Raw genomic sequence first — 27,585 nt, 5'->3', positions numbered from 1 at the left:
TTGTATCTCTGTTAGTAGTAAAATTTTCTAACCACCCACCGGTTCCACAGTCATGGTGATTTATAAAGTAGGGAAGTAACTTTACTTCATAAAATTTATAAAGCAGAGTTATAGCAAGTTAAAGCATATAATAATAATTACTGACCAAGTACTTTATGTCAGATTTTTGCTAAGTTTGGCTCTTTCCCTCTTTCTGCTGATCCACCCTCTGGTGCCAGCTTTACCTCCTGGCTGGCTCCCCTCCCAGCTACTAAGTAGCTGAAGCCTCTCTAACCATCATTTGCATGTGTTAAATTGCAGGGGAAGAAGAACTTCACCTGCACAAGACTGAGAGAGCATCCCTCCCACATTCCGTTCAGACACACCTGATGCAGGACAAGCCCATGCCGGGCCAGCCAGCCAGCCAGGCCTGCAACGGGGCAGCCTCTCTGGTAAAGCAGGGCTGGTAACAAAGGCAGATGCTGATACCGGGTCTGTCCTGCTGCAGGTAGGGGATGTTGAGTAGGAAACCAAAGGTTTCTGTTCCAGAGGAAAATGATCAAAGGTCCAAAACCCTTACGAACACCAACAGTTACCTCCAAAATGTAAAGAGAAGCCCTGCATTTCTGGTTAATGACAACAACAAAAAGCATTACCTTTAGGTAGATATGAGTCACTACACTCCTGGAAATTTGGTGTCCTCCCCTCACCCACGTGTGTAACTCCATCAACAGCCAACCCCGTCGTGGACTGACACAAAGGAACCAATTAGAGGAAAGCCTGGCGTCCGTAAATAACAAAGGAAGAATCCCCCGACAGAGTGGCATTTGATTCCAGTTCCCTTATTTCAGACGCCAGGATTTAATGTAAAGAACATTTAAAACTGCAACAGTGGAGTTTTCCAGACCTTGCCTGCTCAGACTGACTTGTTTCTAATTCCCAAGGACAAAGCAGGCCTCTTTGTATTCTTACAGGATACAGAAATAACACTACTCAATCCAGATTCTATCCCTTTCTTTGTTCTCAGAACCTTGTTCTCTTATCTAAAATCACACTTTTAAACTCAGCACGGGGGTGAGGGGGCACTTTAATCATGATGCAAACTACCAGGACATCGTGAGCTGTTTTATCAGTGATATTTCACTTATGACTTGTTGCACATTCTGCAAAGTACCAACTTCCTTGATATCTTATGTAATCTTCATAAGACGCCAGTAAGGAGCACAGTATTTGCAGGACTATTATAGGGCTATTTCCACAGTGAAGGGGATGGTTGAAATATAATAATGTGACCCAGTTCCACAGACTGATGAGACGGAGAACCGAGAGCCTCCTCCCTCCAAAGCACAGCAGCAGGACGGCCGTGCAGCCTGAGGGTTTGGGAGCCCAGGGCGAGCCCGGAGAAGCAGGGCTGAGAGCAGCTTCTGCTCCACGTTAAGAGGAAAGGACTGCTGACTCCTAAGAAAGAATAATTTGAGATTCTGACATTTCAATGGTGAAGAAATGGTTCTCAAAGCATCACCTAAACACCTGAGACCATTTTGCGGGGTCCATGAAGTCAAAGCGATTTTCATTCTCAATTTCTCAGGAGTACCCTGTGGAGTTTATCAAAAAAGAATATCCACATTTCAAAAGGCAACTAAAATTCCCCTCCTACTTTAAACCACTGAAACTCAGAGACTGGGTTTTCTCTGCCCACTTCAACCAAAGCAACAGATGGGAACAGACCGAATAGAGAAGCAGCGCCGAGATCCCAGCTGTTTCCTACTAAGCCAGATAATAGAAATTAGCCAAAAAATAGGAAAATTCTTCTAAGTTTTTTTGTTTAGAAAGCAGTTATTTTTCATTAAAAAATCATTTAAATGAACACATAATAGGCTTGTTTTTAATAAATTAAAAACATTTTAAAAATTACTATTCTAATGCATACCATGGTAACTATAATCCAAAAGAAATTTTAAAAGCTCTTTGGGGTTCCCAGTAATTTTTAAAAGTGTAAAAGGTATTGAGGCCCAAATGTCTGTGCACTGGTGCTTTAATATGACCAATGGATAAAAAACATGTGTGATTAAAGGGGTTGAGCACCCAGTACCACTGGGGAATGAGTTCCCCACGACCCAGCAGTTCCCCAACACCAGCTTGGGGTCCTACAACCCAACTCAACACCCCATCTTCCCAGAGACAGTGTCAGATTCCACAGGCTACGGGCTCAGCTCCGGAACACTTCCCACCCCTTCAGCCTAGATAGATGTCCTAGCCCAGGTTATCACCTGTTTCTGACCTACTAGCTACTGTAGGTTCCAATGACCCCCTCCTTAGGTAATTTGCTAGAGCGGCTCACGGAACTCAGGGAAATGTTTTACTTACCATATTACTGGCTTATTATAAAAGGATGTCATGTAGAAACAGCCTTATGGAAGAGACACACAGGGCAAGCCATGCGGGAAGGTGGCATGAAGCTGCCAAGCCCTCTCCAGGTGACCCCTCTCTCCGCACTGCACAATTTCAACTCAGAAACTCTTCACACCCTGTTTTATAGGGGTTTTAGGGAGGCTTCATTACACAGGTTTGACTGATTAAATCATTAGCCACTGTTAGGCAGATAAAATATATTATGCTCACTTTGTTAAAGATGGTGCTGCCCAGATAGAAGCCCGTTGCCCAGGTGATTGCTTGGGATGGGCGTGATTATGTTAATATGTGTTGGGGGAGGGCTTCCGTGCCAAAAGGTTTTAAAAGGAAGAGAGATCACGTTGTTCCGGGAGAAGAGTGAGTACGTTCTAGGAGAAGCGTGAGTACGTTCTAGGAGAAGCCCATGCTGGAGGAGGGCAGAGAAAGGCCACGTGGAGGAGGCCAGGAGAAGCAGCCAAGATAGTGGAGTGCTGAGGGAGAAGCCAGTTTGTGCAGAGAGAAGGAGATGGGGAACAGAGGTGAATGAGACTGGTGAGGTTAGAAACCTTTGATTCTAGGAAACTCGGATAAGTCAGTGGCTTTGGGAGCCCTGAATGGAAAGGGAAGTGTTTTCCCACTGTGTGTATTTTTTTATTTATTTATTTTTTTATTGATTTAAATTTATTGTGTTTACATAGATTCAAGTGTCCCACCGAATACATCCTCCTGCACCCCAGAATTCCCCTCAACATCCTTCTGGCCCCCTCCCCCTAACACCCTCCCCGCTTTCCTCCAGGATTTGCTCTTCTGCTCTCTATAATGCTGTTATGTATATATAATTTCACCAAGCTCTTTCCCTTCTCTGATCTCATCCTCTCATCCCCTTTCCCTCTGTCCGCTTTCCCTCTGGTCCCTTTGATCCCACCTCTGCCTATATTCTGTTCCTCAGTTCACATTGTTCATTGGATTTCTCATATGAGTGAAGTCATATGATATTTTTATTTCTTGCCTGGCTTATGTCACTTAACATAATAGTTTCCAGGTCCATCCATGTTGTTGCAAAAGGTAGTATTTCCTTCTTTTTCATGGCCCCATAGTATTCCATGTGTATATGTAGTACAGCTTTTTAATCTACTCGTCCACTGAAGGACACTTGGGCTGTATCCAGATCTTCATTATTGTGAACAATGCTGCCATAAACATGGAGGTGCATTTCTTCTTTTGAATCAGTGATTTGGTGTTCTTAGGATATATTCCTAAAAGTGGGATGGCTGGGTCAAAAGGCAGTTCCATTTTTAATTTTTTGAGGAATCTCCATACTATTTTCCACAGCGGTTGCACCAGTCTGCATTCCCACCAGCAGTGCAGGAGGATTCCCTTTACTCCACATCCTCACCAGCACTTATTATGTTTTGTTTTGTTAATGTGTCATTCTGACTGGTGTGAGGTGATATCTCATTGTGGTTTTAATTTGCATTTCTCTAATGATTAGTGATGTTGAACATTTTTTCTTTTGCCTGTTGGCCATTTCAATGTCCTCTTTGAAGTGTCTTCATTTCTTTTGCCCATTTTTGATTCAATTATGTTCCTTGATTTCTCTTATCAATGTTTTATAATTTTCTGAGTACAAGTCTTTAACCTCCTTGGTTAAATTTACAGGTAGGTACTTTCTTTGTTGTTGCAGTAGTGAAGGGGATTGTTTTCTTAATTTCTCTTTCAGACAGTTCATTGTTGGTGTATAAAAATGCCACTGGTTTTTGAATATTAATTTTATATCCTGCCACCTTGCTGAATTCATTTATTAGGTCCAGTAGTTTTTTACTGAGACTTTAGGATTTTCTATGTACAGTATCATATCATCAGCAAATAATGATAGTTTTACTTCTTCTTTTTCAATTTGGATGCATTTCTAAAATCTTAAATCTACATTCCTCTTTACTAGATCCCCCCCCCCTTGTTCTGTTTACAACAGGACTGTTAACATTTCTTACATCATTGGTTTGGTTGTAATAAATTCCTTGAGGGTTTTTTTTTTTTGTATGGGAAGCTTTTTATTTCTCCATTTTAAATGATAGCCTTGCTGGATAAAGAAGTCTTGGTTGTAGGATCTTGTTCTGCATTAATTTGAATATTTCTTGTCATTCCCTTCTCGTCTCAAGTGTTTTTGTTGAGAAGTCGGATGTCACCTTTTTGGGGTCTCTTTTGTAGGTGATTGACTGCTTTTCTCTTGCAGCTTTTAATATTCTTTCTTTATTTCTTAGCTTTGGTTTTTTAATTATGATGTGTCTTCGTTTAGGTTTATTTGGGTTCCTTTTTAATGGGATTCTCTGTGCTTCTTGAACTTGTGTGACTTTTTCCTGCATCAATTTTGGGACATTTTCAGCTATGATTTCTTCAATCAGGTTCTTTATCCCTTGTTCTTTCTCTTCTCCTTCAGGAATCCCTATGATGCAGATGTTGTTTCTCTTCCTATTGTCACAGAGCTCTCTTAGAGTTTTCTCAGACATTTTGATCCTCTTTTTCTTTTGCTGTTCTGCTTCCGTGCTTTTGCTTATCTTGTCCTCTAAATTGCTGATTCGGTCCTCTTTTTCATCCTGCCTGCTTTTCATTCCTTGTAGTGTAGTCTTTATTTCTGATATTGTGTTTATCATTTCTATCTGATTCTTTTTTATGATTTCAATGTCCTTTTTGATGCCAGATATCTCATTGTTTAGGAGCTCATGTTGTCTATCTATGGTTGCTCTAAGATCCTTGAGCATCCTCACAATCATTATTCTAAACTCTGCATCCGGCATCTTAGTTATTTCCATTTCATTCAATTCTTTTTTCTGGGGATTCCTCTAGTTGATTCATTTGAATTGCACTTCCCTGTCTTCTCATTTTGTCTCGATATAGGCTGTTCCTTCAAATATGTTGTTTGTGTAGCTGAGTATATGGTTGGTGTTGTCTAACTCCAGCTTTCAGTTGTGTAATTTCTAAATCTTCCTGGGATGGCTTCAGCTGTTTGTAATCTGCTGTGGGCTACTTGTCTGCTGCTACTGCTATTTTTGCTGTTTGTGACAACGTTTTCTATGCCTTAGCTGGGTCAGGTGTGAGGAGCCTTTCCTTAAGATACCACTTTAACTATGGTGGTTAGGTCTTGAGCTGATGCTCTGTATCTGGCCGCTGGATGTACCGGCCCTGGAACTCACAGGCCGGAAACTGGTGAAGACCAGTGGGAGTCACCACTTTTGACTGGCCCTCAGCAACCTTCTTGAAGCTACAGGCGATCCAGAATCATCTTCTCCTCATCTGACACCCGATCTTGCACGTCGGCCATCTTGGGCTGCTCTCCCACTGTGTGTATCTCTTGCCCACCAGGTGCAAGCTAGGATTAAAGCTAATGGCCCACCAGTTCTTGGCTCCATTGTTTCTTTACTGACTGTCTGAATCCAATGCGAACCTGCATGGGCCAGGCGGCTACTGGCTTTACAGCCACGAACTCCAACCTCTACCCCTTCAAGGTCAGGGGGTAGGATTGAGAAAGTCAGCCCTCTAATCACATGTCTGGCTCCCCAGTCCCTAGCCAATGGACTTTACAAATGTCACAGTATCAGCATAACAAAAGACACCTTCCTTGCTCCCATCACCTGGAAAACTCCAAGAGTTTTAGGGGTTCTGTGCCAGCAACAGGGATGAAAACCAAATAAATGTATTCCTTATTATAAATCACAGTATCACATTGCTATATATGTATATATTCACACAACAAACTATTATTCTGCCATAAAAAGAGGGAGATCCTGTCATCTACAACATGGATAAGACTTGAGGGCATTATGTTAAGTGAAAGCAGTCAGACAGAAAAACGAATACAGTATGATCTAACTTATATATAGAATTAAAAAAAAAAAAAAACCATGCACATAGAAAACTAGAGTATTAGACCAGTGTGTAGATGTCCCAGGTTTGATTTTCAGTCAGGGCACACAGGAGAAGCGACCATCTGCTTCTCCACCCCTCCCCCTCCCCCTTCTCTCTCTCTTCTCCTACAGCCATGGCTTGATTGGTTTGAGCACACCAGCCCCAGGTGCTGAGGATGGCTCCGTGGAGCCTCTGCCACAGGTGCTAAAAATAGCTCAGTTGCAAGCATGGCTCCAAATGGGCAGAGCATCAGCCCCAGATGGGGGTTGCCGGGTGGATCCGGGTCAGGGAGATTGCAAGAGTCTGTCTCTTTATCTCCCCTCCTCTCACTTGGAAAAAGAGAAAGAAAGAAGAAAGAAAGAAAGAGAAAGAAAGAAAGAAAGAAAGAAAGAGAAAGAGAAAGAAGGAAAAAAAGAGAAAGAAAGAAAAGAAAGAAAGAAAGAAAAGAAAGAAAACCAGAGTATATTGGTAGTTGTCACAGATGTGGGGGGAGGGTGCAGGAGATGGGCAAAGGAGGTCAAAGGGTACAAACTTCCAGTTATAACATGAATAAGTTCTGGCAATCTAATGTACAGCAGAGTGATTCTAGTTAATAATACTGCATTGTATACCTAAAAGTTGCTAAGAAAGGACAGTAAATCTTAAAAGTTCTCACCACACACCAAACGGTAACTATGTGAGCTGATGAATGTGTTAACTAATCCTATTGTGGAGATCATCTCACTTAAATCACTGCATTGTACATCTTAAACCTACAAAATGTCATATGTCAATTACATCTCAATAGAGCTGATGGAGGAAGTAAAACAGAGGCTCTTCTAGACAGGAAGTGGCCTGCAGGCATGCTGAGCCCCATGGGAGAGACCCAGTTTGCACTGTGGCCTGCAATGGGGTCTCTGAATCTATCTCCTCTGCATCTGCTGGTCCATCAATGAGCACATTGGGGAAGCAGAGGCACCTCGCCGGTGCCCATCTCCATTTATAGAAGCTGGCAAGCAAAATGAGTAGCTGGGGTCCAATGGTCATACATGGGAGAATCGGGACTTAGCGTATTTTGATTATGTTTACTTCCCCCCGGCAGGTGGTGGGCTCCTGGAGGGGAGAGAGTGTGTGCCTTGTTCCCCACTGGGTATTCAGCACACAGAATATTGCTTACTTGGCTCTGAGTCCAAACCCAGGACAGCCATCCACACCTGCCACTGCCTCCTGCCTGAGAGCCCACATCCCCCTCCAGAGTCTCCAATAGAGATGTCCACACTCCAGGCAATCATCGGGAACAAATATTTACAAAGGCGTCCACTGTAGTGCATGCTTGGGCGCACCCATCTTAAACTAACAATCATTTTCTTTCATAATCAAATAGCCTGTTGACTTTCAATTACATTGATACTTTTCTACCTCTGAAACACAGGAGCGCCTCCCTCCTCCGTTTCAGCAAATGTCACGTTACTGGTGTTGCTTCCGCATCCGGGTTCCTTTCAGAGTTGGAGTGGGAACTCTGCGTCCGGCCAGCAGCTCAGTCCTGCTGGGGGCTCTGTGTCTGGCCCGGGCCCTCCGGCCCTCCCCCACAACCCACGTGCAGCTGAACAGTTTCTGCATCTCTTCTTTACCAACTGTCCCCGAAGTAAGCATACAAAATCCCTTTTGTCTTTAAAGGATTTTCCTTCCAGCTGGTAAATTCAGAAAAACAAAATGGGTTTACAAAATAGAGCAAGCACATGGGGAAGCCATAGTTTCAGGGGGAAAAACTGTCTTTGAAATACAACAGTTTTCTCTGCACTTCATGAAATTCAAAATTAGACCGGGTTTGCTCCTATTCAGAATAGGACCTATTCTAGATGCATTCCTTTCATTTAGGCCTATTAATAAGCCCCACACAAAATCTCTTGGTCATTCTGCATGTTTGCTCATCTTAACCCTCTCTAAAGGGACCCCCCCCCCCCCCAGTTGCCACCGGCCTTTTCCCTCAGTCAGAAGCTTGGAAACAACAGAATTAGTTATTTAATTACATAATTGCTCAGGCTTCCCCACTGGGCATTCACATCAGTTCCAGTCTAGCGTCTCTTTTTTCTTAAGGTTTCCTTTTGCCTTACAGAGAAGGAAAAGTCAACTTAGGTCATTTCTTGGCAAAGTCATGTGTATACACTAACCTGCATAGCTCTACTCATGTCATGGCTCTCCCCTAAATATGAATAGAGGACACATACCCCCTCCTCTGCCTTCCTTTAAAAGCTCTGGTTCCTTGGAAACTGCATTTAAAGTTATTCCAGTACCAGGTGATCTTATCCATATTCCTACCTTAGTAAGTGATAGAGATATGAATTTACCAGAACTTCCAACTGCCCTTCAGTTGTCCCGCCTGGCTGCCTGACCTCACCCTGACTTCCTGGATAACCCCTGAAGCAGAAGAGTCCCAGGAAGCTAGTCAACCGCCTCAGGAAGGAGCGTTCCAGGAAGCTGAAACCGTAAAACCATAAAAGGGGACATACCAGAACTTCTGACTCAGTACCCCCTCAGGCTCTCCCAAACCCTATAAAACTCACCCCTAGTCTGTAACCAGTGCCCTTCTCCCCAGAGAAGTGCCCGGCAGGGTTCCTTTCTTCCTTTAAATAAAGGCTGTTATTTTGGGTTTTTTGGATTTCCATGGATTCCAACAGTAAGGTGCACTCACAAGTGAGCAGTGGCTAAAGACAGCCTTTATGTCTCAGCCTTTCATGTAAATTACAAATAAGAAAAAATAAACGTCTGTGTTACATTTATATTGGGAAAGGTAGTGCTCTGTAACGGTTTAAGAAAATGAACTTCGGAGTCCAACAGTCTGGCTCTCCCCCGGGCTGGCTGCAGGGGTCGCTGTAAGCTTCAGCACTTCCCCAGCCTCACAAGAGTGCTGTCAGGACTGAGATCAGCATGTATCACACCTAACAGGGTCCCTGGCACATCGTAAAGGTTTAAAAGCCAGTAGCTCATGTTCCTATGTGTCCCAAATTGAGTGGGGAAAATGGGAATCACGAGGTTACTAAGGTTGCGAAGAAGCATCATATTTACAGAGTACGGGACTATAGGATAGGTGAAGGGGGAGCTCTGGCGGCCAGTTTCTTGGCCTGAACTTGAAAAAGATACACCCGGTATTGTGTAGTTACAGAAGGCTATCGTGGTACAAACAGTTCAACTATACGTAAATATGCTGTAAAATAAAAATACAATCAAAACATAAAATATTTAATAAACAAAGATGTCCAAAACAAGTAAATAGGATGTTAGTCTTTGCACCAGGCCTCCTCCAGGAGGGAAGTCCCAGAGGGTGAAGAAGAGGGATACCAACACTTCACTGAGACGTTTATGCCACTGACCGATCAGTTCGGGCCCCTGTCCATCTTTTGGAATCCATTTTTATAACCCATCAGAATAAACAATCTATCAGAGGCACAGTTTGAAAGGAAAGCAGGACATCTGGACGTATACTGCCTATAAGACACAGTTTAATTATGAAAACCATGCACAGAATAACCTGCACATCGAAAATCCTACCTTCGTCCCATTCAAAAGGAACAAAGGGGCCTAAGAAAGGGAATTCAGAATTGGTTTGTTACACTTTCTCAAAATGGAGTTATGTTTCCTTCTAACACTTCCCTTTAGAGCCAAGTGCTATAAAATAAAGACATCAACAACTTGTCACAAAGGACGAAGAGGTGGCTGGTGCCTGGTTTTTGAACACAGATATCTCGCTCACATCACAAAATATCACTCAAGCCCGACATCCCTACCTCCTAGCTTGGGTGGGTTATGTGCTGCTTCAATTGACTGCATCACTTGAAAGTGCTTCTAGGTCAGGGGCTATCAGCAAGAAGAAGGTTTACCATTGAGAACTAATTGTAGGTCTCCCTTTGCAAAGGGACTAGAACATGAAAACTGTTAGGAGTGGCTCACAAGCTGGCTGCTAACACACAGCAGCAGCTGTTGGTAAGTTAGGAAATAGTATAGCATTGTCACTGATACTATGCGAAAAAGTGACAGGAATACTCTTCGTCATTCATAGCAGTAGGGAGACAAAAAAGAGAAACAAGATCTCCAAAGCACCTTTACTTCTAACACAGATCTCTGCTAAAGGCTCCTCCGCGTCCCCCTCACAGACTGGTTTTTGTGACCAATGCGAGAATGACAGTTCTGCTCGCCTGTGTAGGGTAAGCCTGATTTCAGGAAGCTGGAACGGTTCAGGTGACCCCAGCACAAGACCTTGTTCACTTAAACGGTTCCCTTGACCCCTGCAAGGTTGCTAACGTCTCCCATGGTATTTCCTTTCATGACTCTCTCAGATAAAAAAAAAAAAAATTAACACTGAAAATGAGCCAGGTTTAAACTAACCAAAGTGTCTGAAACATCTTTTTTTCTGGTGCAGAACCAGCAAAAGATCAACAGGGCAAAAACTTACATTTGTGTGCCTTTGCCAATAAAAGTCATCTGTGGAGGGAGGCAAGGCAGGAACCGGTGACAGAGGAGACCTTAGGGTGACGTTACATCCGGGGGTAACGCGGATGCTTGCGGTTCACCCGCAATCACGCGGAAGTGTCCTGAGAAGGATATGCCCTGCGTCTATGTGAACAGCCTCCCAGCGGAAGACATTCTACCTGGGCATCCTTTGCTTCCTCCTTTCGACAGTGGGAGGTACCGAGGGGAGCCCAACACTTCTCCATGGACAAGGAGGCGGAAATAACAATGGTGAGATCAAAACTTCCTGCCCCAAACTGCTATTGAGGTATTTGCTGTCCTCATCCATTTTAAATCACATATATCATACTTCTTCCCTAGTGATGTAGGTGTGTACTTATTCCTTCAATTAAAAACCAAACAACAAAAAAATTGGACATCCTATAGAAGTTGCTCCAGAGAACAAAAGCATTGAAATACTCAATAAAAAGCAACAGAAAAGCAATTGAAATAAAACCAGACCCATAAAATGGGAGACTGTTATGGATGGTTCTCGCCAAGAAACAAAATGCTGATGAATGTGCTCCGGCCCTGCATGAAGGATCAGGGGGTTCCCATATCAGGACAAGGAGGAACAAGTCAGCATCTGGGCTGAAGGAATTATCTGGACCAGGCAGGCAAGTGAAGCGGAGGGCTGGCCAGAGGCCGGCCAGGGTGGGCCCAGGGGGTGCCTCGGGATTCATCCAGAGACTAATGGGAAGAAGGGCTGTGAGAGGCTTTCAGGGAACTCTTGCTGGCAGAACAAAAGGAATGAGGTTGACGTTGGCTCTGGAGAATCACGAAGAAGGTGAACACAACGGCGGCGGGGCCATGGCTGGAAAATGGCTGGGATTGCTCCCAAGGGGCACTCAGAAATGCCCAGGAGATTCCCTGCCAATGGCTGCCCTTTAACAAGAGAGCTCAAGAATTCCCTTGACCGTGTTCTCTCATCTGGACCCATCCCGTTGTGAGTAAGCGACCGGGGCTAAGAGAAAGGGGAAATCTTGGATTGAAACAGGGTGGGGGTGAAGTTTCTGTAGTTGTTTAGGACAGAAATGCCCCAAGTCAAATTACCGTTGAGGAGTGGGGTAGGGCAGACAGCACATCCCTTCCAGGTGAGCCAAGGACCCTTCAATGTCCTTGTGCATAGAACATGACTCAAGGTCCCAATAACTACCACTAACTCTCTTCCCCTGATCTAATACACATTTGCTAGTCAGGGCTCTGGTGGAGTAGAGAGTAAGGAATTTAGTACTATACTAACAGAGGTCAATGGATGGGGTGCTGGGCTTCTGGGGCTACTCTCTGGGACCTACCCTTTCAGTCAGTGAGATCATAGAAGTTCTTTGGGCAAAGTTGAGGTTCCATTCTAGCATGGGTCCTTCTACACACTGCGCTTTCCATGAATGTAGGAGACAAGGGCACAGCTTCCCCGGGATGAGCGATGCAGAGTTCGGAGAAGCAGTTTTATCCTACGTTTACAAGGCACTGAACGAGGGGGCGCGGAGATGAATGATGGATGTGCGTGAGCTCCTTGAGGATACAGCCTACGAACAGAACCCATAACAGCCACCAGCCTGACTGAGGGGGCCGTGACAGAATCACGTCAAGACAAGAGCCCAGTGGGGCCACTAAGGAGAGAAGGCTCACTCCCATCAATCACAGCTCCATCTTCAAGGATAGGTAGGATGAGGAAGAGAGAAAGGTTGCACGTTATGAGGCACACAGTTGACAATCTGATGAAGAGAGCAGCCCAGGAAATCTCCCCCTAGGATTTTAGAGCCCCAGATCCAGGGGAGCATTGGCTTGCTAACCCAGCACCTCCGGACCTGTTATTTTGGTCTCAGCTTTAGCATGCAGAAGGAAGAGGACTCGTAACAAGTATGCTCTATTCAGTTTATGAGATGGGCCCAGGAGGGGGGACGGCTGGGGGCTGGGAAGTGTCTTCAGTAAAATCCTAATACACATGGGGGAGGGTGTCCTGGGAGCGGGGATTTACAGACCATGGTCTCGGTCCTGGGAAAGAGCTTGTTTCCCTGATGATGAATGCCATTGGGGTTCCACTCAAAGCGGGACACAGACCGAGGTCCTTAGTAAGAAGAAGTCCATGGCATTTGGAGGAGGCAGAATTAAGCCCGACAGGAGTGTGGCTGGCCTCTGCAGCTGGGAGCCCTCTGGCGGCTGTGGAGTGCTGGCCAGTTCTTGGGTGAGGGAGTGAGGCACTGGCCTGGGGCACAAAATATATATAAGGGAACACTAAAAATTTTAGTCATCAAGATGAATAATATTTTAATGTCACAATTAAGAAAGTTAAGATTAACACAAAAATTCGGTAATGAGAAAAATATTCAAATGTTAAATGAAGATTATTAGGTCTGGCCCCACACTTGTGTGACTCAGCCTACTCTCTTCATCCTGGTCCTGGTCCTGGGGGGCTGAACCCCGGGAAATCTGATAGGGAAGACAGAGTAGCATGTCAGAGAGCCAGGCAGCTCAACCAAGACCTCTGAAGTGGGAGAGGCCTGTGGTCTCTGGCCTTGGCACGTGGTGAAAAGCAACCTCCTTGCAGGTTGATATAGACACGTGAAGGTGTCCAGACCCAGAGCCACTGGAATTTATAGTTACAAGTCCATTGGAGAGGACAGGGGCAGGGTGTTCTGGCCAGGATGCCAGCAGAGCGACTGAGCGCTCCCAACCAACGCTCACCAGCAGAACACTGTAGGAGTCCATTAGATAAGGAAGAACATTCCCTGGCACATTCTTGATGTGCCAACACGTCAAGAATGCTCTGGAGATCACTGACTGCAAACAACATTTATACGGAAAGTTCCACAGAAGAGGCATAAGCTCTTTTCCTTTTTACAAAGGAGTAAATAAAATATAAGCTCTTTCAACAGTTCAGAGAGCAAAGTGATCACATAGATCTAGACATCGTCATAACCAAGCCATCACAAGGATACTGGGGCATGGAGGCAGATGGGTGATATATCAACTTGCAAGAAGCTAAACATTACAGATAGTGTGGTACCTCAGGTGAGCTTAAGCCAGGTGCTCCCTGCTAGGCAAGGCTAGTGACAGCCTCATAAAACACAGACATCAACCCTGGATATTCCTAACAAAAGCCATAACAGCCCTTAAAATTCTATAAATGACAAGGTCATTTTGGTTATATCACTTGATTCTAAAACCACAAGGGAAAAAGCAAGGAGTATAGGCAAGCAGAAAGAATGTCAAAGAATAGAAAACATCTCACGTCATTAATGTCCATAGTTCTTGATTGGTAGCTTCCAGGTCTTACTTATTTCTTGGTCAGGAAACTGGTGGCTAACAATGGAGTCAATGACTATGAGTGTTGACTTGGTTGGAGATATCTTACAACATCCGTGACTTATAGAGTACCCCAAAGTGTCCTTTGCTTGTTAAAACAAGGAGGGCATGCAAATGGTACCACCATCTAAGGGAGAACCTGAGCTACCGATGACCTTTTTCTTGAGTGTAGAGACACTGTGAGGGCCCACTCATTCACAGGTTTTAGTCAACCCTGTGAAACACCTAAAGCTTAAGGGGAAAAAAAATGGAGCAAAGAAAGTGATGGTACAGACTCCTCATGGAGGAAAATAAAGACTCTTAATACCTAATCCCAAAATCTAAAGCAAGGGTAAGGGCAGTAAGGGGGAAAGATTTTCACATGACTGTCTACTAACAGGTTCCGGCCCTTCCTGCAGTCCTGACACTGATCCTCACTGTGCACTCTGCATGAACGTCTATACCTGTTGCTAAAGCAGCTCCCTGTGTCAACAAGGGGAGTGGGCATGCACGCAGTGAAGAAGCCTGTGGCAGAAACCAGCAATGCCTGACAACTCTTCAAATCCATCTATAATGTTTTATGGGATTCTCCCCTACGCTGTCCTACACACGACTGAATCCGGTCACTAGAGCCACTAAAATCATTCACATGACATCTGGACGTTAGTTTGTACAAAAAGTCCTCAAAGCAATTAATGGTAAAGGAGAAAAAAAAAGGCACTACAACCTCAGGTCTCTAGGGCTTCAATTTTCTTCTGATTTGAGTTATCATTACTAATGGACACAAATGACCAAGACAGTATCAGTGATTATTTATCACAATGTTAACATGAAAGTCAGTCAATCAGTGGCCAATAAAAAAATTAGAAAGACAGCACAGCAAAGGTATTTGTTATTTGAATTATTCCCTATAGCCCTTTTTAAAACATGCAAGATAAAAAAATCTGTAAATAATCACTTTTAGATAATGATGCAACAGAAATGGTAACAATCTGAATATAAAAGCAAGAGAGTACAAGAAATAGTTCATGAATCTGGTTTCTTTTTCAAACACTAAATATAACAGAAGAAAAAATTTCAAATAATTAACATATCCAAATTCTTTCCCATGGGCAAATATTTTCAGTAATTAGATTTTTTGATCAGGTGCTCATATAATAAGATGGCATATGATATATAATGACTACTCAATAAATTTAATTTTAAAAAACCATAATGAATGGACAGAATAAGTACTCTCTGCATTTAATAGTGCAAGGAAGACTAAAGGACTGATTTATAACAGGGGGAGGAAGGCCCATTACTGTCTATTTCCTCATTATATCATTTCCCTGATAAAAAAAAAAAAAGTAAAATAATAAATCAGACCACTATTGATTCAATAACTTTTTTATTCGAAGTATGGCTTATTCCTATATCTTAAACGAGGCTTTAAAAGGCTTCCAACTATTTCAAATCACAGTCAAACTGAAACCTCCTTATATGGATAAAATTCTGCAATAAATACACCTGCAACCCCATAACAGTATTTTCCAGCTAGGTATGTCTTCATCCTCCTCCCTCAAAATACAAAAGTCCCTGCGTGCAAGGCTCACATCTGCTGTCTTGTTCATATGATTCCATTATCTGTAGAAGAATGTTTGGCAGACCTCACTGCACATCTGGAATACAATAATGCACATTCCTTTGTATACAAGAGTGACATCACCAGCTCTTTATAAAAACTCTGAATTATATTTCTACTAATGGTGAAGACCTGTAAAGATACCCACTATATATATATATATACTTCTCTATAGTTCCTCATCCAGCATGTTTCCACCAATTTCATGACTCCCTCCTATGGTTTGTATAAGATAGCTAGCTGGCTTTGGGGTACGTCTAAAGACCATGGACAAAAATAAAGCTAAGTGTCTGTCAGAGGACAACATGTATGTCCTTAGGCTCATTTACACTGTATGTTATCCAACTCATCTGGCCACAAACGCACACCATGATTTGGATAATGCCAATTGTCTTCAATGAACACTTTCAACCAGTGGACCAGCAGATTTGCTATAGGTTCAACAACCCTTTGGGCTGGAAACAAGCCACAGAGCAATGTTATCAAACATTTTTGCTCTTCTAGCCCCCAAGTTAAATTTCAAATTCTGGTTTTTACACATTTTTAATGAACATTTTATTTTTAATTATAATTTTAATTTGTTGCAAAGGTTATGATTCTGGCATATTGAAATTATTAAAAATTTTAATTAAAACATTTGATGTAATGAAATCTAAATACCACACCCATTTAAAACCACCTTCATCTATCAAAAAAATACATAAAAAAATAGGCTGCATTGTTCCTTTTTTCCCTTGAACTCATATTTCCATTCCACATCCCCAAAGAATTTTCTCTCAATATTACATTTTAATGCTTGAGAGACTTTCATTAATCTTTCCATTATACTCTCTATAACAAAAATGTGTATAAGGTGATTTTTAAGAAACTTCCTTTGTCCACAAGACTAAAAGTGCTCAATTTTCTTCAAGTTTGAGCTACCATTACTAACATGCACGACTGATCCAAACATTAATAATTACCTATAAGAATGTTAATCTAGTTAGGATGGAAGGTACAATTTGATTGGAAATGCATTTCTAAAGAAATGAATCGAGCTAGTTTATCGCTCTCCTCAATCAGTTCATATACCTAAGTATGAGTATTCCTTATTGCTATAAGAAGGTAGGGTTTAACATCAATTTCATACCTTTTTTTTTCAGTTTTATAGATATAACCAATAAGAAACCCTAAGAAAAATAAATAAGAACTAAATGGAAACATCAAAAAAACCTTTTTACCTATTTTTTTTCCTTAAGTGAGAGGAAGAAAGAGAGTAAGGCAAACTCCCACATGCATCTCATCCAGGATCCACCCGGCAACCCCATCTGGGACTGATACTCGAGTATCGAGCTATTTTTAGCACCTGAGGATGATGTGCTCTAATGGAGCCATCCTCAGCACCCGGGACCACACTTGAACCAGGCAAGATACTGGCTGTTGGAGGGAAAGAAGGAGAGAGGGGAAGAAAGAGAAAAGGGGATGAGGGAGAGAAGTGAAAAAGAGAGAGAAGGAGAGGGAGAGGGGAGAAGCAGATGGGAGAGGGGAGAAGCAGATGGGAGGGGGGAGAAGCAGATGGGAGAGGGGAGAAGCAGATGGGAGGGGGGAGAAGCAGATGGGAGAGGGGAGAAGCAGATGGGAGGGGGGAGAAGCAGATGGGAGGGGGGAGAAGCAGATGGGAGGAGGGAGAAGCAGATGGGAGGGGGGAGAAGCAGATGGGAGAGGGGAGAAGCAGATGGGAGGGGGGAGAAGCAGATGGTTGCTTCTCCTGTGTGCCCTGACCAGGAATTAAACCTGGGTCATCCATATGGCAGGCCAACACTCTATCTACTGAGCCACCGGCCACAGCCTTACCTATTATCTATCTTACAACCAGATTCAATCCTCCTCAATTTTGCTGGAGGCCAAAAAGTAAAAACTAACCTGCAAAAAAGATGTGTGCCCTAGTCTTTATATGCAACGCCTTCACCAGCACAGACACTAATACTTTCACAGTGGTTTGTGCCCCAGGACAGCACCCCACGGATTCGGGGCAGGGTGGCGAACAGCTGCGCCTCTCCTCTGTCAGGCAGGGGGAGGAGGGCTGGAGGAGCTGAGATGGAAAAGAAGATGTGGCAAATCGATTTGCAAGCAAGACAGTTTTCAGAAAGAGTACCAGTAGAGGTTGGGGACCAGGAAGTCACCCTCCCTAAACTCTCCATGCTTTGTGTCCCTTGGAGAGGCTCCACATTCTCCCGTGTGCATGGGTACCTGGCCGGCTTCACTCTCCTCTCTGAGGCAAGAACATTGCTGCAGCGCAGGCTGTCCAGTAAAAAGCATTATGCACACAGAAATGCACTCGCTTTGATTAACACATGGATTCCCTTATAATACATCAGCCTGTCGCAGGTCTACACAAGAAGTAATATATATTTTTTAAAAAGACAGAAACATATTTCTTGTTCAATCTACTTGAAAAGGAGAAAACACCTAATAAATCATAGTGTCCTGACAGAATAGAAATTATGCTCAACAAAAGACTGTAAATTCAATGTTTTTTAATAATCTCAAAGAAAATCTGGAAACCATCCAAATATCTCATAATAAGAAAGCTACACACAAGTATGTTATAGCAGCCATACAATGGAAGAAATTGCAATATTTTAATTTGAAGAACATATATTGACATTAGAGAATGTTCTTCATATGATGTTGACAAAAAAAAACAAGCAGGAAACAAACTTGTAAATAAAATATCACATTAATTTGTCAAGAAATGTGCATGTGGAAAAAAAGAAGCCTGTTAAAAATTTATTAAACTATTTTCGGTGGTTATCTTTAGGCGGTGTAAATATGGACTACTTTCATATTTGTTCTCTTCAAATTTTCCACAAAGGGTATGTATTTCTAGCGCTGAGGGAGAATAAAGAAATGAGGGCAGGGAGGAAGGCAGAGAAATAGGTTCACGGTTCCAGGGCAGCTGCAGGTGGCTACAGTTTGTGAGATGGATGGTGTAGGGCCAATGAGCCAGGGCCAGGTTGAATCCATCCCACACGGTGTAGTGCTGTATCCCCCCAGAGGGGGCGCCATTTCCTAATCCACGAACACTGTCCGCACCCTCATTTAGGTTATAGTCATTTCTCTCTTTGATCATTACCTTTCCGTCCCTGACTTCCACAGCTGGTTCTTCTTGCTCACAGACATCTCTTACCCCACAGACGGGTGGAAATCAGTGCAATCAGGTTCCTATCATGCCAATCTCATGAAATATCCCAGTTCATGCATATTAAAAACCCATCAGTCAGCAAGTATCAAGCTATAAACCAAAGAGGTTATCCCGGCTTTCAGGAAAACACGGCGGGCGATTTTTCTCCCACGGCCCAGTTTCCTTACCTCAGCAAGTGCGGAGGGATCTTGACAATCGTATCCACACCACCCAGGGTTTCTGCAAAAGGAAAATCATCAAGTTAAAAATAAATATGTACAAAGTTAGAATCTGCATTGTACATCACTTCACTGTTAGTTTCTTTTTTCCCTCAGAAATGTCTATAAATATAAAGTAGTCAATTCTCAATTCTCTGATTGCAAATCATTCCTACCTAAAAATATTTCTCTCTTGACAGCCTCGGAGACTTCTCCAGGGAAGGTTAAAAACTAGGATGTATTTCCCTACAGAGACACAGAATGAACTGTTAAATTCTTAACCTGAACCAGAATGCCAATTTAATCTAGTTGTAACTGACTAAAATACTATATTCTTGCCATAAAAACAGAAATAAAAATTGTTTCCTTGAAACTTTGGTATCAATACCCTTGAAGAGTAACTTACATGTGAGAGACTTTTTTTTTTCTTTTTTTTTTACAGAGACAGAGAGAGAGAGTCAGAGAGAGGGACAGATGGGGACAGACAGACAGGAACAAAGAAAGATGAGAAGCATCAATCATCAGTTTTTTGTTGCGACACCTTAGTTGTTCATTGATTGCTTTCTCATACGTGCCTTGACCATAGGCCTTCAGCAGACTGAGTAACCCCTTGCTTAAGCCAGCGACCTTGGGTCCAAGCTGGTGAGTTTTGCTCAAGCCAGATGAGCCTGCGCTCAAGCTGGCGACCTCAGGGTCTTGAACCTGGGTCCTCCGCATCCCAATCCGATGCTCTATCCACTGCGCCACCACCTGGTCAGGCTGAGAGACTTTCAAGTTCACAAACCATGTTACGTTACATCTCGTTATTCTTTTTTTTTTTTTGAGAAGCATCAATCATTAGTTTTTCGTTGCGCATTGCGACACCTTAGTTGTTCATTGATTGCCTTCTCATACATGCCTTGACTGTGGGCCTTCAGCAGACCAAGTAACCCCTTGCTGGAGCCAGCGACCTTGGATCCAAGCTGGTGAGCTTTGCTCAAATCAGATGAGCCCGCCCTCAAGCTGGCGACCTCGGGGTCTCGAACCTGGGCCCTCAGCATCCCAGTCCGACTCTCTATCCACTGCACCACTGCCTGGTCAGACATCTCATTATTCTTGCACACATTTATGACATGATGATTAAACCTTTTTTTTAATGATACTATAATTAGAAATCCTGATTGGGAGGCTCATCCCAAATCTCATTAATTCAACTTGGATGTTCAATACTCTACCATTATTGTAGATTACTCACACAACTGCTGCCTCCAATTGCAGAGATAATGAAAAGGTCACTATTCTCTTGCAAGAAAAAACAAAAAAACCAAACAAAACCAGAAAACACTGTTCTATTTCTTTCTTTTTTTTTTTTTTTTTTTCATTTTTCTGAAGCTGGAAACGGGGAGAGACAGTCAGACAGACTCCCGCATGCGCCCGACCGGGATCCACCCAGCACGCCCACCAGGGGCGACGCTCTGCCCACCAGGGGGCGATGCTCTGCCCATCCTGGGCGTCGCCATGTTGGGACCAGAGCCACTCCAGCGCCTGAGGCAGAGGCCACAGAGCCATCCCCAGCGCCCGGGCCATCTCTGCTCCAATGGAGCCTTGGCTGCGGGAGGGGAAGAGAGAGACAGAGAGGGAAAGCGCGGCGGAGGGGTGGAGAAGCAAATGGGCGCTTCTCCTGTGTGCCCTGGCCGGGAATCGAACCCGGGTCCTCCGCACGCTAGGCCGACGCTCTACCGCTGAGCCAACCGGCCAGGGCTCTATTTCAATAGCTCCAACCAGTCTCCAGTGTTTGCAGCTCAAACTGCGATGAGTCCTCTCCTCACTGCTTCAAGTGAACGAGCTCTGACCCTCTGAACCATTATCACTGGGAAGGGAGAAACATCTCTCCCAGCCCTGATAAGAAAGCAGAAGGAACAACGGACACCAAATGTATTCCTGAGCCTGGGGAGTAAGGACAGACCAAAACAGGATGGATCTGGGCCTGTACTGACCAATGGGACAAACTCAGTGGTGGGATTCAGCCGGTTGGCACCGGTTTGACAGAACCGATACCTAATTTTTTGTTGAGTTCAGTGAACAAGTTGTTAAAATGGCACTTTGTAATCAGGGTTCTCTCTAAGGTGGGCGCCTGGGCAGCCGCCCAATGTGGAAACCACAAATCGACATTCCTTACTCTTTTTTAATGTTCATCCGTGCAACAGCGTATTCTAAGCGCCAGTGGTAATGTTCATTCCCTACATAGGTGAAAAAAATTGCAAGTGAGGATGCCAATCAAGAAGTAATATATAATAAAAATACCTTAAATAACAGCTTTATTGTTTTTTGTCAGGTATTGTTTAATATTTTTTCATTAATATTTTAGAACTCTTTCTTATAACATAATCTAGTTTTGCACCTCTTCTATTGTTCTTATTTAAGTATTAAATGCATGAAATAATAAAGTACCTTTCAGTATACCTTTTTTTTTTTTTTTTTTTTGTATTTTTCTGAAGCTGGAAATGGGGTGAGACAGTCAGACAGATTCCTACATGTGACCAAGCAGGATCCACCCAGCACGCCCACCAGGGGCGACGCTCTGCCCACCATGGGGCGATGCTCTGCCCCTCTGGGGCATCGCTGTGCCATGACCAGAGCCGCTCTAGCGCCTGAGGCAGAGGCCACGAAGCCATCCCCAGCGCCCGGGCCATCTCTGCTCCAATGGAGCCTTGGCTGTGGGAGGGGAAGAGAGAGACAGAGAGGAAAGGGGGGGTGGAGAAGCAAATGGGCGCTTCTCCTATGTGCCCTGGCCGGGAATCGAACCTGGGTCCCCCGCACGCCAGGCCGACGCTCTACCGCTGAGCCAACTGGCCAGGGCCTATACCTTTTTTAATACTTAAAACAGTCATCAGGGCAGAGAACCGGTTGTTAAATTATTTGAATCCCACATTGGACAAAATACTGGTGTAAGCAAGGCCATCTGCACAACAGAAAGATGGAATCAGTAGGGACAGTAGTGCTATGGCCACAAGGCCAATGGCAGAAGTAAAAGGACCGAGGTCAGTCACTAAGATGACAAAAGATAACAAGAAAACAAAGTCCTGAGCACCAGGGGCAAGGAGCAGCTCAAAGGCCCACAGGTTGGCAGGCCAGCAGCCAGCACCATAGGACCAGCATCCACGACAACTTGATGATACTTCCCACAGGGAGGTTCTGACACCAAACAACCAGATTGTCATGATTTTTATCACTAGAGAGAAGGGTTTATATTTGATTCAGAATGTGCAACAGTGCCCAACTCTACAGATGCTAGAAGAACATAGAGGGAGGGCTAAAAAGAAAGAGAAGTCATAAGGAGCCCATCCCATTCGAGTAGAGATGTTGAGTAGGTAGCCGCACTGGGGTTTGGAGGTCTGAGCACAGGTGTAAGCTGGTGATATAAATGTGGGCATCACATTCTCAGAAATGGAACTGATGCTGTGGGTATGAATGTGTTCAACTGCAGTAGGGTTGGGAGTAAGAGAAGAGGGCTCTGGGATAACTCTTGTGACACTCAAATGTTTAGAGGGGAAAGAGAAGCTGGAGCTGGCAAAGGAGACAGAGCAGCTCTGGAGGTACAATAAGATTGGAAGGACGTGGTCATGGAGGTCAAGGTAGAGCAGGTGCCAGGTATGCTCAGGATAGCCAAGGAGACCTACCAGATGGGTGTGAGGACGGCCTGCTAGACGATCTGTGTACATTATTCTTCACTGAGAGTTGGTGGAATGATGGAGGAGAAAGTCAGATCGGAGTGAGCTGAAGAGTGAGTGGAGGAAGTGGACACACTCACTACGGATGCTCTTTTAGAGTTTGACCGTGAAGGCAACAGTAACTGGCTGGAAGGAAAGGTGGGTGGGAAGTGGAGGGAAGGATGGTGGTTGCATAGACTATCTTTCATCCTCTACTTGGTGTTCCAGTCTCTAACTTTCTTTCTCTTCTCTTCTATTTTCCAAATCCATTCTACATGAGTCCTTGATATAACTGAAAAAAATTCTAAAATGGGGGCCTGGTCCCTTCCAGTTTGAATGTTGTGTCATTCTATTCCACCCTGTTATTCCCAGCTCTCAGGCCCCCAGGACTGCCAGTTCTTGAAAGAGAAGGCTGGTGTTTCAGGCTCTCTACAAGTTGAGCCCTCCTCTATGCTTTTCTATTGCCGACTCAGACCATTCCCCACTGACAACAAAAACAACAAAAAAATCTAACAAACTAGATGGCTCAAAATTGAGGTGAGAGACATATTTATTCCTTGCCAGTTATTATACCACTATAAAAAATACCAAGTTTTAGAGATGTATTGATGATATAAAAGAAAGTACAAAAATTAAAAAACAAATGGCAATCCAGCATATAGGATATCATCCTTTGCAAAGGGAAACGCTCCAAAATGAGGTGTTAACTCTGGGTCATGAGACTACAGGTGATTGTAATTTCTTTCCTGATACTGTTCAGATATTTTTTCAGTATTCTAAAATGAAAATGTATAAGTCTTATAAATAGAAAAAAAATAAATATCACTTAACACTCAAGCAAGTCATTAACATGTTGATTTATTTACTGAACATCTGTCTCCCAAATTGTGCAGAAGCCACAAAGAAGCATAAGCAACAATAATCCCTATGTTCACAATGCTCCCCTCTGCACCACTGCCACTTGCGATTTTGGTTGACCAGCATCCACTGCCCATATTTTGAAGCAGCACCCTAATTTTGTTTCGATGAAACTATCCTTCCCTGACTCTAGGATTTCATTGGGCCTTGTAGCGTAGGCCTAGGCCAGTTACCCCATTCAAATCTTTAGCTAGAAGACTGGTTCAAGGATACACACTTGGCCCAGTGGGACCAAGAGAGAACAAGTGAAACCTAGGACTGAACAGGAATGACTGCAGGAGCTCCACTCTCTGGAGTGGATCCCATGACGGGCTAGTGAGAGATGACCTAGGCCTCTGTGATGGCTTAAGTGGAAAGATGACCCCCCTCTCTTCATTGATGTTTTTAGTGCGACATCCTCTATCCTGTGATGGCCTAAATGTCATAATGACCCCTCTCCCTCATAATGGTCCAAGTGGGAGATGACCCCTTTCTCTCGAGATGAACTAAGTGTGGAGATGCACCCTCTCTCCCATGATGGTCTAAGTGGGAGATCATCCCTTTCTCCTGAAATGGTCTAAGGTTGTTGATGCCCCTTTTACACGAGATGTTCTAAATGTGATGATTCATGAGCCCAAAGCTGTGGAGACTCATGCAGAGCCGGTTAGTTACCTCAAAAAGAGCAGAGCAGAGTCCTTGAAACAGAGTCTAATTTTTGAACCAAACTCAACCCACACAGCCTTCCAAGGGATATTTAAACAGAGTGAATAAATTTAGTTTTGCTTAAGTCAATCTGTTGTTGTTTTTTTGTGGGGGTTTTTTTGTTTGTTTGTTTCTTGAACTCAACTCAATTATTTTGCCCCTTGAAGGGTGGTTGTGCACACAACTGATTATAATCCAAAGTAATAGGTGCTCTAGGAGAGTCTTAAGGGTAGGGCTCTGAACCTACAGGACCAATTGATTCAACAAAGGAATTCAGGGAATAAATGCTTCCTAAGTAAGTTGGGTCTTAGGAGACTAGAAGGGGAATTCCTGGCAGAAGGACTAGCATGAGCAAAGGCAGAGAAGTGTGCAGTGCACAATTCAGGAAAGTATTGCAGCCTCCACCCTGGTCAGATAGCTCGGTTGGTTAGAGCATCAGCCCGAAGCACAGAGGTTGTCTGTTCGATCCCTGGCTAGGGCACATACAGCAACAGATTGACGTTTCTGTCTTTCTCTCTCCCCTCCTCTCTTTTTGCTAAAATCAATAAATAAAAATGAAAAATAAAAAAAAGAAAGTATTGCAGCTTCCTATAGACTGTTGAACTCTTGGTGGGAAAACAGTAAGAAAGAAGGTTGAGGCTAGATTCTGCAGAGAGTTCTAAGGAATTTACACTTTAATTACATGGGTGAGGAGGGAAAAATGTTTTATAGTAGTAAAAAAAAAAATGGCTGGAATGGTGGAGCACAGACTGAAGTAGGAAAGAGAATAGGGAACCCTATTCCCACGCCTTTGTTTTTGCTGCATTCTCCCTCCAACATGACCTTCTAACAAACTTCTACAGGGTGGAAGAATTGTATTCATTCTTATATCTCACTGCTCAGGACAAGAGAGGTCTTAATAAATAAATGTCTGCTAATTAAATAAAGAAAAGAAGGAACCCACAGCTTACCCATTCTTCAAGTCAAATCTACTTCAAAAGTCCCACCAGCTCACACCAATTCCCCTCCCCCCCTTCTCCAACACCCGACCTCACAATCATCCTGTCTTCTTTGATCTGCTTTCCTGGTTTACTCATTTCAGCCTACACAATGAGTGCCCTGCACTGTTATTTAACTATTTCATGTACTCATGTCTCATCTTGCCAACTAGGGAAAGGAAATCTATGTACTCTTACAGTCAGGCTGGACCCCAGGCTCTTGACTTGAACTCAGTAAGATTGCGGTTTAATTGTACAAGATGCTGAGCATCAAAGTTCAAACATTTTAGCAATGCTAGAATACTCTTCTCCTCCATTTTATCTAAGTCTGCTTAAATTACAGCAAAATAGTAATGAATACAAGGAATGGCATGTGTAGAGTGCAGTCGAGCCCTGCTTTATTATGTTAGCCAGCCATCTGTGACCTTTCCATAGAGGCATTTGGGGATCTAGCTCTGAATCGCTCTGCTGAATGACAATGGCAATGCAAAAACAGTACTGTCGCTTTAAGAGCCTGGCTGCACACTTATCTATTCGGTCCATTTTTCTCTGACAGTAAACAAATGGTCAAATTCTGGTTCTGCCCACAAGAGCAACTTCCTAGACAATATTCTATGAAATATTGTGAAAATATGCAGATGTAAAACAAAATGATGTACTATGATTGTCTGTACAAACACACCCAAATATATGTGAATTCAGACCTAAATATTAAGAGTCGCCTAATGTACTATAGAAATTTATGCTTAGTAGACAACCTGCTAATGGTACTTTTCTATCTCTTTTCAGGCTGTACTCTAGGAGAATGTCATGATAAGCATTGATTGTTTTTGGTTCAGAGAGAAAGGATTTAAAATGTATGTTTTAATTGAGTGGCAAATAAGGAATCACAGACAGGCTTGGGCAAAGCCAGGGGCCCACAGAGCTGCCCTGGTTCTTCCTTGGCCTTGCCTTTCTTAAACGCATCACTAGTACCCAAAGTGTGTTCCTGATCTCTTTGCATCCCCAGCCAAACAACCTTGATTGCCCAGATCCTTGCCTGAGTGCAATGTCTTTCAGCTTTCTCCGAGGTTGAGTTCTGCAACCTGAGACTAACGGAAACACAGTTTAGCTACCTGCAACTTATTTCAGTGCCTGCCCAGCTCCCACATCCCAATCCCACCTGTCTGAAGGCAGACCACAATAGAATTTCAGAGGTAACACAATCCCACCCGTATGTTCTTTTTCATGTACAATAAAAAATGAAAGCTGACACTTAACAAGCTGGCCTCTATCAGGAAAATCAAATTAAACAGTCATTCCTTCCTGGTCACACTTGACAGTGTTGCGAGATACAGGTTGATGGTCCAACTTCCCTCTTCCCCTCCTGCGCTTTAGAATCAGACCCCTGGATTCGCACCGACTTGTGGTCCTGTCACCCTCGGAGATGGGTGACCACGGTTCACTGTGCTGGGGATCTGGAGGAGGGACCCAACCATTGCGGAGGACAGCGGTTCCTCGTTAAGGTTTGGAAGAGGATGAACAGACCAGAGTGGTGGCGGACAGATGTCAACCCCCGAAACCAAGATTCTCAAATCGCACATCAATTCACGAAGGCAACTATCGCAACTGCGCAGATTGCACGCAGAACAGATGCTCAGCCAAAGCGCCCTAGGTGCAGGGGCCGTGTCAGCCCCCGCGCGCGCGGCCCTCCGGCGGCGGCGGGCAGGGGCGCCCGGTCGGCCGGCTGGTGCCCGGCGCCCCGCGCCCCGCGCCGTGAGCTTACCCAGGGCCCAGGTGCAGCTCTCCTTGATGGCTTTGTACTTGCTCCCGGACGCTTCCTTCTGCAGCTTCTTCAGGATCTCTTCCATCTTGACCTCCGCAGGAGCCCGGCTGCCGACCACGAGAGGAGCGCGCAAGGCCGGGCCGGGGACGCCGCCGCCGCTGCTCGGGCCCCGCGCGCCTAGGCGGCCGCTGCGCTCGCCAGCATCCGGCCCCCGCGCCGCGGCTGATGAATCACGCCCGCTCCATGCCGCGGCCACGTCAGTCATGGGGCCCCGCCCCGCCCGCCGGGGTCAGGTGCGCTCCGCGCGGCGGCGACAGCGACAGCGACAGCGACGGGGGGCTCGAGCCGAGGCGGGAATGACGCGCTCCTGACCCGGCGGCGAGGCGAGCCCGTGGGGGCAGGGAGGCTTCGCGGAAAGGTGGAGGCGGATGTCCGGAGTTGGCAGGGCTCGGCCCGCAGGAGCCTCCGATCCCGGCGGGCAGCCAGCCGGGAAGGACCTATCCGCTG

At 44.4% G+C, this 27,585-nt stretch overlaps 1 protein-coding gene across 3 annotated transcripts in view; it reads right to left on the bottom strand.

Moving 5' to 3' along the window:
* ARFGEF3 (ARFGEF family member 3) overlaps positions 1-27,288 on the bottom strand; it is a 157,867-nt gene extending 130,579 nt beyond the window's left edge. For all 3 annotated transcript variants that reach the window (XM_066248587.1, XM_066248588.1, XM_066248589.1), the window contains exons 1-2: positions 27,079-27,288; positions 19,019-19,070 (exon numbers count right to left, since the gene is read on the bottom strand). In XM_066248587.1, coding sequence (XP_066104684.1) covers positions 19,019-19,070; positions 27,079-27,163 — 137 coding nt within the window. In that variant the 5' untranslated portion in view covers positions 27,164-27,288. The remainder of the gene's footprint in view (positions 1-19,018; positions 19,071-27,078) is intronic.
* Between the last annotated feature and the right edge of the window lie 297 nt (positions 27,289-27,585).

The sequence above is a fragment of the Saccopteryx bilineata genome, chromosome 12 (genome assembly GCF_036850765.1).
Source record: "Saccopteryx bilineata isolate mSacBil1 chromosome 12, mSacBil1_pri_phased_curated, whole genome shotgun sequence".
Lineage (NCBI taxonomy): Eukaryota > Metazoa > Chordata > Mammalia > Chiroptera > Emballonuridae > Saccopteryx > Saccopteryx bilineata.
This window is presented reverse-complemented; position numbering and strand designations above follow the sequence as displayed.